The sequence below is a fragment of the Pleuronectes platessa genome, chromosome 6 (genome assembly GCF_947347685.1).
Source record: "Pleuronectes platessa chromosome 6, fPlePla1.1, whole genome shotgun sequence".
NCBI lineage: Eukaryota > Metazoa > Chordata > Actinopteri > Pleuronectiformes > Pleuronectidae > Pleuronectes > Pleuronectes platessa.
This window is the reverse complement of record NC_070631.1, coordinates 8,195,978-8,209,012: the sequence shown is the minus strand read 5'-3', so window position 1 is coordinate 8,209,012 and position 13,035 is coordinate 8,195,978. Positions and strand designations below refer to the sequence as shown.

The 13,035-nt window shown below is 43.4% G+C and overlaps 1 protein-coding gene across 1 annotated transcript in view; it reads right to left on the bottom strand.

Moving 5' to 3' along the window:
- Positions 1-9,240: 9,240 nt before the first annotated feature.
- fgd (faciogenital dysplasia) overlaps positions 9,241-13,035 on the bottom strand; it is a 53,783-nt gene continuing 49,988 nt past the window's right edge. The window contains exons 18-19 of the mRNA XM_053424776.1: positions 11,993-12,133; positions 9,241-10,839 (exon numbers count right to left, since the gene is read on the bottom strand). Of these exons, the coding sequence (XP_053280751.1) occupies positions 10,594-10,839; positions 11,993-12,133 (387 nt within the window). The 3' untranslated portion in view covers positions 9,241-10,593. The remainder of the gene's footprint in view (positions 10,840-11,992; positions 12,134-13,035) is intronic.

Below are 13,035 nucleotides of genomic sequence, written 5' to 3'. Positions count from 1 at the left end.
TTTATTATGAATCTTATCAGACGACAGAGGAAGGTGAGGAAGGTGAGGAAGGTGACGCCGGTCCACTCCGCGTGTCCGCTCTGCCCCTGACACAGTGTGCCACGACGCCTCTGCCGGGGGGGGGGGAACCGCTCCATCTCACAGGTAATTAGGTGGAGCAGGAGGGGCACCACCTCCCCCTGCCAACCGCCCCATCAACACTGCTGCTCTGACCAGGCCACATATGGCTGCAGGTCTGGGTGGAGGAGACTGAAAGTCATCGGGCTCGTCCATGCCCAGCTCCTAAAGTGATCAAATATCAGGTCGGTGTTGATTGTGCAGCCAGCCAGGCTTCTGCACAGGGCATGACAAGCTTTGTGGAGATATTCGAATATGCAAATAAAGCCGTCTGTGCGTCACTGTTACAACTGTGAGTCACACAATTTAAATTATAAACGGCTGAAACGTGAGGTTTTTAAAATGCTTCACAATGAAATACTTCCTTGAAACCATTGAATACTGATGCCAGTAAAATGATTGGTTTCTCTGAGCGGCTTTGAGAAACATGGTGGTTCACATCCATTATCAAATGAAGTGACCAGGACGACCCACATTCCGTCTTTCTCCCTCTTCTAAGCTCAGAAATGACATCATAAAGACTTCTCTCTCATTCCTCTGTGTCTGTAATCGCTGCACAACACACAGTTTCAGGCTGGACTGTGGCCACCAGCGGACCCGTCGCTCCATGAATCTTTAGCTTCCTGTACTCGCCCTACACTCGCTGAAGAAAGAAGACGTGGAGAGAGAGAAATGGAAGAAAGACGGGAGGAGGAAATTGAGTTGATGAAGCATTTCTTCACCACAGTTCCACCTCCGACGTGCACAGCTTGCAAGGCATGGCTTACAAATGCACAGTTTGTCTCAGACAGCACAGAGGATGGGGGGGGGGGGGGGGGGGGGGGGATTTGTTAAGTAACGCAGGTCAAACAACACCTTTACTTGAATATTAATACGTTTATATTGTACTGTGCTTCCTAAACAGTCTGTGGTCAAAATACTACTTCGAGTACTTAATGTAAGAGAGACAGTGCAATTTAACCACAAAGCTTAAACTGAATGTGACTTTTGATACCGACACACACAGGGTACTCCACAGAGAGTGCACGGCCACAGCAGCTTTTTGAAGATATACATAGGTTATAGTTGCTTTGCAATGATATTCAGCAGGTAAGTTTCATTTTCACTGTTTATTTTAGGTATGTGAGCAGCACGCTAATAGTAACCAGCCGCTCATTATAAACAAACAGCAGCTCAGACTGAAGAGGATGTTATTAGTTTTACAGATATTTGGTCGAAAAGGATCATCGGACAAAGTTGGACCTGAGAAGCCTGCTCGACAAATTGAAAGTCACAACAATTATTGCAGTTAATCTTAAGGACGACGTAATTGTATGAAGCAAATTCAATGTTTGTGAGCCCGATGGTAATTTCCTTCGTCAAGCTTGTGTCGGGACAACAGGAAAGATCGGGGGGGGGGGGGTTTCACCAAAGTTCATGGAATCACAAATAAAAAACAAGTGTATAACCTCCTCTGTTATACACTGACAGGGAGGTTACGTTTTCCTCCCTGTCAGTGTTGTTTGTGAGTCAGTAGGATAACACACAACCGACTGAAAGGATTTACACAAAACTCGGTGGAAAGATGCTACATGGGCCAGGAACCTTTGCCGTGGATCTCGACTGGATCTTTTTTTCAATTTCTTTAACATTGCAAGATAGGGCTTTTATCTTTTAAAATGTTTTAATGATAATAATTTGTGGGATTATTCATTGATTGATTAGTTGCAGCTTGATTGAATTGAAGGGGACTGTTGGGCATTGGCAGAGTTACGAGCTCTACCGAGGGCCGGTCGTTTATTACTTTACTGACCACTGAGGACAAATTCTCCTTTTTGAAACACTTCACAGTCGGGGACAAGTGACGAGTCGGGTGCTGCACTACTTCCATTCAGATACGTCACCCAGCAGCCCTCCACTGTGAGGGCTGTGTTCTCCCCCCCCCCCCGTCACATCCAAAGATGGAGAGAAGTGAGGGATGAAAAAAGAGAGGTAGAAAGTTAAAGGAAACCATGAAACAGAGCATCAGCATCAGTGTCATTGTGTCACAGCTACACCGCGGGTTGTGCCAAATAGTGTTAATACAACTGGTGCGATGATTCCCACTGTGACGCTGACAGAGCAGGACAGCCCAGCGGTGCTGGAGACAACACATTAAAGACGCGATTTGGAGGAGGGATGCAGGAATGAAAGCAACGAAAGAAAATGGGGGTGAAAGGAAACGGCCTGAACATATAGAAGGGAATCGAGGATGAGAAAAAAAAGAAAACATGTCCAAGGTTAAGTGAGGTTCAGTTTGATGATTTGCTAAATTAGGGCAAACATGGAGAGCTGAGTCACTTTTTTAAAGTTTTACAAATGAGTTTGTAGAGGAGAGAGAGAGAGAGAGAGAGAGAGAGAGAGAGAGAGAGGGAGAGAGAGAGAGAGAGAGAGAGAGAGAGAGACAGAGAGAGAGCAGATACAACACACTTTAATAGGAGAGGAAATATAAATCTAATTTTCGTATCAGGGCAGCCACGGTCTGGTGGCCCCGGAGCCCTCCAGCTCTTATCTTGGGTCTTTTCTTCGATGCACATTAGTGAGGACACTTGAGGTGACCTCAGGAAATCTTTTATAACTGCACCCGATGTCTGTGCACATCCGAACATTGATTTCTCTGAATAGAGCTTCTGCTGAACTCTTCATGTTGAGAGTCCTCCTGCAGGCCGCGGCCTCAGTGGAGCCTGGGTGCACTTCTATAATAAACCCATTTTTGTTTATTTGAGACTAACAGTGCGTTTCTGGGTTATGCCTGTGCACGTGCACTGTGCAATATTGCTTGTATAGCTGCATCTCGGCAGACTTTTCATTTACACGCTTCTGCCAAATGACCCGTTCTGAGATGACTGCTGTTGCTCCAAACGACTCCCTGTTGGTTCCAGGGAGCTCGAAACGCCACGTCGCTCCGTGTCGTTTGTGGAGATGTCAGCTGTTGTGTATAATAAGATATTCGGGTCTGGTGTTTTGCAGCATTGTTTGTTCAACGGCCCGGAGATGACGGTGCTGGTTGGATGGTGTTGCCGTCATTAGATGTTTTAATTCAGGCTCCAGTGTAACTTCAATTTAGTGTAAGTGCGAGCAAGTTGACACACATTAGCATATTTGTCAGAGTAATGCGAGAGTGGTGCTGCGGAGGGATAAATTAATACTTGGTTTATTTAGGAATGAATAGAAAAACACTCCCTGAGTTGGTGCGGTTTTGTCTTTCGTGCAGATTTCGGGGAGAGGCAGTGTCATGGGTGTTCCAGCTAATGGAGCCATTATACAGTTCTAGTGAGGGCAATTTGGTTATTCATTTAAATAGACCTTAACATCATCATCATCAAATCCAGCTTAACGCTTTCAAATTAGCACATGAAGATAGGAGGTCCAGTTCTACCCGGTGGCTGTGAATCCGAATGAGATTTCTTCCTTTTCTCTGCACCTGCACTCAGGCTCCGGACGAGACAGAGATGTGAACGATGCTGTCTCTGGTGATGTATCACTACCATTACAGCGATTCATCATCATCATCATCATCATCATCGTGTGGTAACTCTCTATCATGTACCTTCAGATTCTGTGATTAAACGTGGGACATGTCCTCCGGGGCGACTGATGGATATCGGCTCCAGCCAAGAGGCCAGATCGTACGGAAGGTTATGAAACGGTACATGAATCGTGTCTGGGTTGGAACTTCGAGAGTCGTGATTGCATCAACCGCACTTTGTGTCTGGTAGAGAAATGTTGCTTCCTGTTACAAAGAAGCTTGACGTCAAAAACATGGCCGTGAACAAACCTGTGGCTCATGCACAGACTAAAATACACGTAGATGTCAGGAAACAGTTGCAACCACTTCCTGTGCAAGAATGTGGAGCTGTCGGCTCGTTCCAGTGAAGAGCGCAGTGAAGCGTCTGTGTTTGTGTGTGTGTGGGTGTAGCTGCTGCAGATACAGCTTGGTGGCTCAAGGCAGGATGATACATCACATCTTGGCTCTGCATCATGTGTGACCCTCGGTTACTCATCGATTTTACTTCTCAGTCCCGAAGATCTTCAGTCCAGTGGACGTTTTTCACTTTGAGGTGACACAGTGTCCTTGCAGGTCACTTTTGCCTGTGATGTCAGAGCTGCTGAAACTAAGTGATGAGCTATTTTAAGATGGTTTCCTTCACAGGCCTGAAAACTCCAAATCCACCATTTTCCCAAACTACATATTTTCGGAAACAATCAGAGATTGAAATACTCAACAATATCTTTGACGATAAATATCTAAATAGAAATACATTCAAATATTAATTATTTTAGACTCTAATTTAAATTTTTGTGAACACTCACTACATTTTAAACGGTAATGCAAAGATTATTTCTTTAAAGGATACTAAACCAACACTTTAAGGTGTGTAAAGAAGTCCATCTACAGAAATAGTTAACATAACAGGAGCACCACACAGAACAGGATGAAAACTACATTAATATCCTCAAACTCTCTTTCATGTGCCTGTTGTCCCATTTAGCCAATTTGTTCACAACATGTGCTATTTCATTCTATTCTATTCTATTCTATTCTATTCTATTATTCTTGTGGATCTCAGAGTACAGCTGAGGTAACCGAGCTTGAGTCATAGTTTGGAAGTGTCGGGTGAAATAGCCTGATGTGACCTGCTGTTGGACCAACACCAGAATCATTAGTCTGGGGAGCAGGTCTGTCTGCACCAATTATGTCAGCCCATCAGAGGTTATGTCACTCGCAACTAAAGGGAGTAGAAGAGAGGAGAGGAGAGGAGAGAGGAGAGGAGAGAGGAGAGGAGAGGAGAGGAGGAGAAAATGGGTGGTGCTGCATATGAAAGGCAGGTTTTAATTTGTTCTTCCCTGTTTTCCTCTGTAGGTAGGTCAGCAGGGGCATGTATTCTGCTCTTTGGGAATGCAGAATGCAAATGTTTTTGGGCCACACACACACACACGCACGCACACACACACACACACACACACACACACACACACACACACACACACACACACACACACACACACACACACACACACACATGCATACACGCACTCGCATATACACACACACACAGCTGGTAAGAGGCTTAAGCTCCAGCTTTCTCCCATTAAACCATTCCCTTCCTGCTGTGAAGGGGAACCAGCAGCACCAGCAGCAGCAGCAGCTCAGGAGTCGACCACGACCTGAAACCCTGAACAAATTGTCTTCATGTGAAATTTTCTGCTTGGATTTTCTTTCCACCCACAACTGCTCTCCATTACATTTCTGGCAACAGCGGCGGCTCGGTTCGACCAACCTTGCCTTTTGTGCTCATTCAGAGAGGTCGGTGCCCTTGATGAATTGAGCCATTAAGGGAAGCCTTCGGGGCTCTGATGGAGGTCAGTGAAACAAGCTACACTTCTACCGTGACCTTGGTGGAGTTTTTCCTGGCGAACACACACAACTGAAAGCAAAGAGGAGCGCTGTGAGGCCGAGGCGAGTGAAAAGCTACACACCCTCTGACAAACATGTTCAAAGAAACGTAACTTCCTGCTTCAAACGTTTGCAGTCAGCGAACCAAACCCTCACCCTGTACTTCGTAGAATTGACAATTGGGAGGAGGCTGTTGATGACACCAATAAGAGGAAGAGGCTGTGGTACGTGGAGGTTGGCTGGTAGGTTTTTAGTGCAACAACCACGATCAGGTTGCACAAAGTAATGCCTAGACAAGCTCTGCACTAGGGTCAGGAGGAAAGGCCCCTACTGGCCCCCAACATGCTAGGGACTCACACCCTGCAGGTCTGAGGCAAAAAACAAACAATGACACTAATGTACACAACTGACGATGGTCGGAAACTTCACACAAAGCTAATGACCCTCAAAAACCATCGTGTCCCATGTTCTAAAACAAACTAAATGAAAGTCAAACAGCACCACAGAGCTTTGGGTTTTCTATAGGATTCTGGAGAGCGAGTGCATCAACCAATGACGCACAACAGTCCCCTTATGAAACCACATTGATATTCACTAGATCTGGAGAAACTTGCCTGATTCTTTTCATCAAGATCCATCAATTATTCTCTGAGTAATCATCTTATCTTGCAACATTTAAGAACAAACAATGACACTAATGTACACAACTGACGATGGTCGGAAACTTCACACAAAGCTAATGACCCTCAAAAACCATTGTGTCCCATGTTCTAAAACAAACTAAATGAAAGTCAAACAGCACCACAGAGCTTTGGGTTTTCTATAGGATTCTGGAGAGATGATGGGAGCTTATCTCTCCCTCACTCTCCTCCTCAGCAGACCCAGTACCACCCTGCCCCGCTCCGCTCTGGAGGTTCAGCATGTTAGAGTACAACAGAAGGAGGCAGTCAGCAGTTTGCGCTCTATCTCTGCACCACAGCTCACAGCTCCGCAGAGATGCCAGCCTTCCAATTCATCATTTTGACACTCTATAGTGTTGACTCGCTAAATAAACAAGCTATGGTGCACACCAGCTATCAATAGTTGTCCTCTCCTCTTTTTTTGTAAATGCATATCAATATGTTTCTGTCCACAATAACTGCAAAACAAGCGTAATGAGTGCACAGGGGAGACAAACAAGAGGGAGGGAGGATGGAGCTGAATTAAATCAAGATGGAGACAAATGGACCGGAGACAGCAGCAACACATGTTCCCAGTTCACACTTTCCTCCTTCCTCGAGGTGAAATCAGCCCCATGAGTCAAGAGTCTCTCAGAGAGGTTTTCTTTAACTTTCATTTCCTTTCTTTATTTTGATATCGCTCTGACTCTTGAGGTTTACGTAAAGAAACGACCGTGACACTCAGCAGAGCGAGTGCATCAACCAATGACGCACAACAGTCCCCTCATGAAACCACATTGATATTCACTAGATCTGAAGAAACTTGCCTGATTCTTTTCATCAAGATCCATCAATTATTCTCTGAGTAAACATCTTATCTTGCAACATTTAAGAAAGAGAAAATAAATTACTGGAAACACTTCCTGATGCAGGTCCACTCGAAAAAAAATCAGTATTTGGTTGTGATTCAAAGTACTGGACAAATCCAAAATTCAATTCAAATTCAATCAATTTAAAAAAAGTTGGTGAGAAATAAAAACACCAGAATTCAATGGGTTCATCCTTTGGTCCAGCCCCTCCATAAAATGTAATGAATATTGGTTGAGTTGTTTTTGCGTTATCCTTCTGATAAACAGACAAAAGCACCACATCCTGGGTGGAGGTAATAATAAATATAACTTGTACAAATGTGATGTTTCAACCACATCACAGGACACACAGCACGCACAATGGGTGTTTGCACAGTGTTCATGCAAACACACAGATTCAGTAGATTAGGAACGATCCACCACAGTGTTGAGTTGATTTATTGTTTGGATTGAACGCGCTTCTCTCTATGAACACGATCATTTTACGAGTCTCTCCCTGTTCAGATGGTAAAGGGCTGCTTGTTTCTTCATGTGGAGAAGTTGGTCACGGGTCAGGTCACAGAGTTTCAGTGCTGCCCTCACATCTGGCTGTGCAGCAGCAGAGTGGAACGTGTTGTGAAAATGCAAAGTGTTCTAGACTTCATGTCGATACGGGCCTTTGTTCCCACAGATCTATCTTCTTCAGCACTTTGAATCTATATCAAAACACTCACAAACACACACACACACATGCAAATACACACACACTAACAAGAAAGCACGCAGCTGCAGCAACTGGATGATCACAAACAAGAAGTGAGCTTGACTCCAAATGTTTTGTTCCCATTATTGTTAACCCAGTAAACTCAATAAATCTGAATGACTTTGGTTATTCACTCACGTTGATGTTTCCCTCTCTTTTCTAGCTTTGGTGATTGGTTCAATATGAATTGGTCCCGAGCTTTGGTTCATGACCGAATACCTGATCAATGAATGATTTTCAACAACACCATGAATATTTACCTTCACAGAGGAAGTTAGGTTTTCACTTCTGTTTGTTTGTTTATTGTTTTGTAGGCAAGATTATATAAAAACTATACTGGACAGATAAACACAAATCTTGGTGTAAATATAATATTCTGGGCCAGACAAGAACCAATTGAGAGTTAGGTGAGGATCTGGATCAGGGGGTGGATCCAGGATTATATTTCACTTTCTTTAACACTGTGAAAATTTAATTAGTAATTTCATTGATTTCCCAGGGAATAATTCTTGAATTTTGATCAAATAATTAGTCACATTTAGGAAACTGACTTCTAAGAATGTTTGTCCTATTTGGTGCAGCTTGTTTGAATGTAAGGGAGCTGTTGGGTCATGCTAGTGCATAGTAAGTGCAAGATAAGATTAGATAACACTCAACCCATTGTTGGTAAACATAGTACCTGCTAAACATTACTGTATTGACATTGTCATTATAGCATCATCTCAAATCATCACACAGGCTGCGGAACCCTTGTTTTCATAGATAGTGATACCTTTTGGCTACTTGCTCATGCCTATATGCTTGTACAGTATATATAGTTGGAGTCATGTGATATTTTTTTAATATATATCTTTAAAAAATATTTGTATCATTACATTTTTTTATAATTGTGGCTTTTTCTCCAAGGACTAACGTCACTGTGCAGCTGTAAAGTTGATTCTTTTTGACTTTTACCTTCTGCTATAAAAGTGGATGGAGTCGGGGAAAAATACTGAATATCAAATTCACCCGAACACTATTTTCAGTCGTTGTGAATAATCCAAGCAGGAGAGAAAACTGGAAGAGAAGATGAAATAAAAAGGAATCGAAATAAAACTGCAGTATGCGGTGGCTGTAACCCGAGATGACACGTACACACACACACCCCCACACACACAGAGAATGTGCAACATTAATCCTCTTAAATACCATCAGCACATTAAAACTAATATCTGCTGCTGACATGATTTCATATGCTCTCTGGTGTGTGATATCAATACAAGATCAGCGGCTGGAGGCAATGAACATCAGTTTATGTCTTTAAGCGCTCGAGTGGGTTTGTGGATCAATCATTCACTTACGTGTACTAATGTGGTTGTGTGTGTGTGTGTGTGTGTGTGTTTCATTACGGTGAACACACACACAGAAGCATTAGCTCAGACAGAACACAAGTGAAGATCTGCTCGGACAGCGTGGTACTGAATGAACCACAACATCGGTTTATTGATGATATGCTTGACTGCTTTTCCACTGTGCACAATCCATGTTCAAAAACACTCAATGCAGACGCTGCTCACTTACAGTACGACAAGAATGAATTCTGGAGCATTAAAAAAGGGGGAGGGGGGAGGGGGCGATATTTCAAAAGCACGGTACATAAATATGAGTGATTTCACATGCACAAAGATCCAATGACGAGTTTTTTTTTTGCTACTTTTGCTTAAAGGCTGTTGCTGAGAGGAGCAGGGGACCGAGGGGGGGGGGCAAGGCAGATTAAACAGCTTTACAGTACAGTACTTGGTTTCCATCACATCACTGACGGGGGGGATGGGGTGGGGGGGGAAGCAGACAATCTGATTCTATGCTGCGAGAAAGAGAGAAGTACATGGAGAGGGTTTTATTTTACTGATGTATTTTCTGAACCGGGCTCAGAGTTGATCCCATTCTGGACGAGTCCCAGGAGACGTGGCCGATGGGACTCAGGTGGAAGGACAGGAGAGCATAAGGCGAGAGTCTGTCAGTTGGGAGCAGACAGTGGGAGCATCAGGTGGCCAGCCACAAGTTTACACATCTGTTCATCCATCAACGTTATTTTTTAAGTTAAAATGTCTTTTCTTTTCTTTGTTTCCTTGCATCACACTATAGTTTACATACTGTACAATACCCACTGAGCTGCCACTGTGTCCGCACACTGACTGATGGAGACAGAGAGGTGCCGCAGGTTTCTTACACTAACATTCAATACTTAATAAACATGGGAGTGGGCTCACACTCAAACACACACACACACGCACACTCAAACACACGCACACGCACACGCACACACACACACACACACACACAAATGGAAGAGTTAATGCTTCACAACACAGTCGCATCAGGTACAAGGAACTTCATTATTAATTAAAAAAAATCATACAGGAACCTTATTCAGCTATATTACAAATAAAACATGACTCCTTCAGAGTTCCTCTCCGGCTGCTGAGAACACTGAGAGGAATCAAATATCCTAACGACACATACGTGTGCATACAGTGGTGTCGGCGGCACCATAACACAGTCCTTCTATTCGTTTGTTTGTCCAAGACGGGCGGGAAAGATGGAAAGAGAGGAAGAAGTAGCCGTCTGATGATGAAAGTAAGATTGAAGTGGCATGGGAAGGATCGAGTGGTCCTTTCAAAACAAAAACAAAACAAAAACAAAACAAAAAAGTGCCAAGGTAAAGTGAATTCAAGTAATGTGTGCTCTATACACAGGAGAGGGAGGGAGGAGGGAAGGAGTGGGCACGAGTCCTTTGGCTCCTTTGGGCCACTACTGGCTCTTCCTGTGTTCCGTCAGGCTGCTCGACGAATCCGTGGGCGACTCTCCGCGTGCAGCTCTGGAGAGGACCTCGATCCACTTGGCCTGAACTTCTGCATCTTGGGCACTTAGGAGCAAAGTCTGCTGCGTGTGAGTGAGCCGGACCGCGTGTTTCCCCTCCGACTTCTCTGCTGCCGCTGGCGGCGACGCGCTCACCTCGAACCCAGGGAGAGGAATCGCCCGCGCCCCCTTAGAGTCCTACAAACACACAAGCTCATTTCATTATCTCCTTATAGATAACACAGTTGTACATCCTCATGCAATCACCCTGTGCCACTGCACTTTACTCAAGTACTTTTCTCTACCCATAATATATAACTATTCCGTATAAATCCATTTAATGCATTTTCTTTCTTTTTTCTTTTTATTTGATTATTGTTGCCTATTTTTGTTCTGTTTAAAACAATCACATGTTCTCTCTTGCTGTAGTGGGTGAATTTCCCTGACGTGGGATCAATGAACTTTATCTTTTTCATATTTTATCTACAAATCGGAATCATCTCGTGGTATTTAAAATAGATTTTGCCTCGAACAATAAAGTAACAGCTTGTCATTTCAGTTGCACGAGAATAAATTCCGTCCGGCATGTACAATAAACCCTGTCCTCCCTTCCCCCTCTTCCTTTCTGTATAATCAGGAAATGCTCATCCAACTCCCATTAATCCTAATCTTTGGAATGGCAGCTTTCTGCAGTGGGATTGGGATATTAGTCTTGGAAATGAAACCCGGGGCGGCTTTAACAGCCTGACTTCCCTTCTGTGCCGTCCACTATGATATGAATGATGGCCTCTCGGGGAAAGCTTTCCAAACACGATTGCTCTGGGATCTCTTTTTTTTTATTATTATTTTATTTCAAGCCATCGTGTAAACCGCTCGTTCTTTGCACCTCCTCAGGATTGAGCGGAGCAGATGGAGTTGTTCACATTCAAACCCAAGATTTCAGGGAATTACGGTAAAGTTGCTTCATCTGCTCGATGTGAACTAAAGCCCGGGCACAGGCCGACAGAGGCTGTACCTGAGGTCACATCCAGGACAACCAAATCCTCCTGGCCCAAATCTACAGAGCACAGACAGACCCGGCACAGGCAGGATTGAGCAGATCTGATTTACACACAGACACAGACACACACACACTCAGGGATGTGCTCTGCGGCTGCACTGCACAGATGTCCGACTTCAAGAGGAGGAGGCTCACAGGATGTGTAGGAAAAAGTTCCAGTTGGTGCAGCAGATTCATAAGAGATGACTCTATTGTCCCCTTCATCTATATATTGCTTTGTGTGTGTGTGTGTGTGTGTGTGTGTGTGTGTGTGTGTGTGTGTGTGTGTGTGTGTGAGTATTTAACTCGTACCTGCCCACTGCTCTGTAAGTACAGCACCAGTGGCTCAGCCTTGGTGACAGCCACCCACATCTTGTTCCAGCTCTTCCCTTTCTCCTGCACTTGGAGGTGGCCGCACATTAAACAATTCTCCCCCGTTAGAGATGACTGTCTCTGAAAAGGTACAATAATATAGACGTTTACATAAATTAACAAGAGTCCATATGATGTTAAATGAAATAAACACAACTGTTCCAACATAAAAGGAAAAAAAACAGATCAGAACACAATTTTTTTACCTATATATTTATTTGATACCTATACATTTATAAACCACTTTCTATAGTTCTATATCAAATATACAGTTTTTGGTTTACTATAGTGAATTTATATCCATATATATATAATATTCTATACTCATATTCTTTTTCATATCATAATCATATCTGCCTATATACCAATGACTGGTCTAATCAGCACATATAAGGACCTCAATATGTATATATACTTTTTCACAAATACACTTTTACTTTCCTTATTTCATATATTTTTATTTTATAGTCTTTTTATATTATATTTCATTTATTCCCTTGTCTTCCTCATTCTAACTTGTCTGCTGCTGTAACAGGTGAATTTCCCCGGGTTGTGGATCAATAAACTTCATCTTATCTTATAAATGACCTTTTTTACTTTTGTTTTGAAAGGTGTTGGCATTAATCATTTTCTTATCAGTGTTGTTTGGGATTAGCGTGTAATTGAAATCCGTCTGAATCACGTCTTGGAGATTTAAATTTGATGAGTGTGTCTTCAGCGTTATATAACCAGGATGTAGGACACAGTCAGATTTGTGCATTGACAGGTGTTCGAGCTCCTGCTCCAACACCTCTGTGGCCCACAGCCCCCCCCCTTGTGGTGACTAATGTCACTGCGGGTCAGACTTTCAGCTGTTTAGTTTCTCTGGTCTTGAGTACCGTAAAAAACATGGCGGCCTCTGTAGAGAGGAGCCACTCCTGATGTTGATATAAAGTATTTAAATATAAAGAGTAAGAAAACAGTAATTAGTACAAATTAGATCA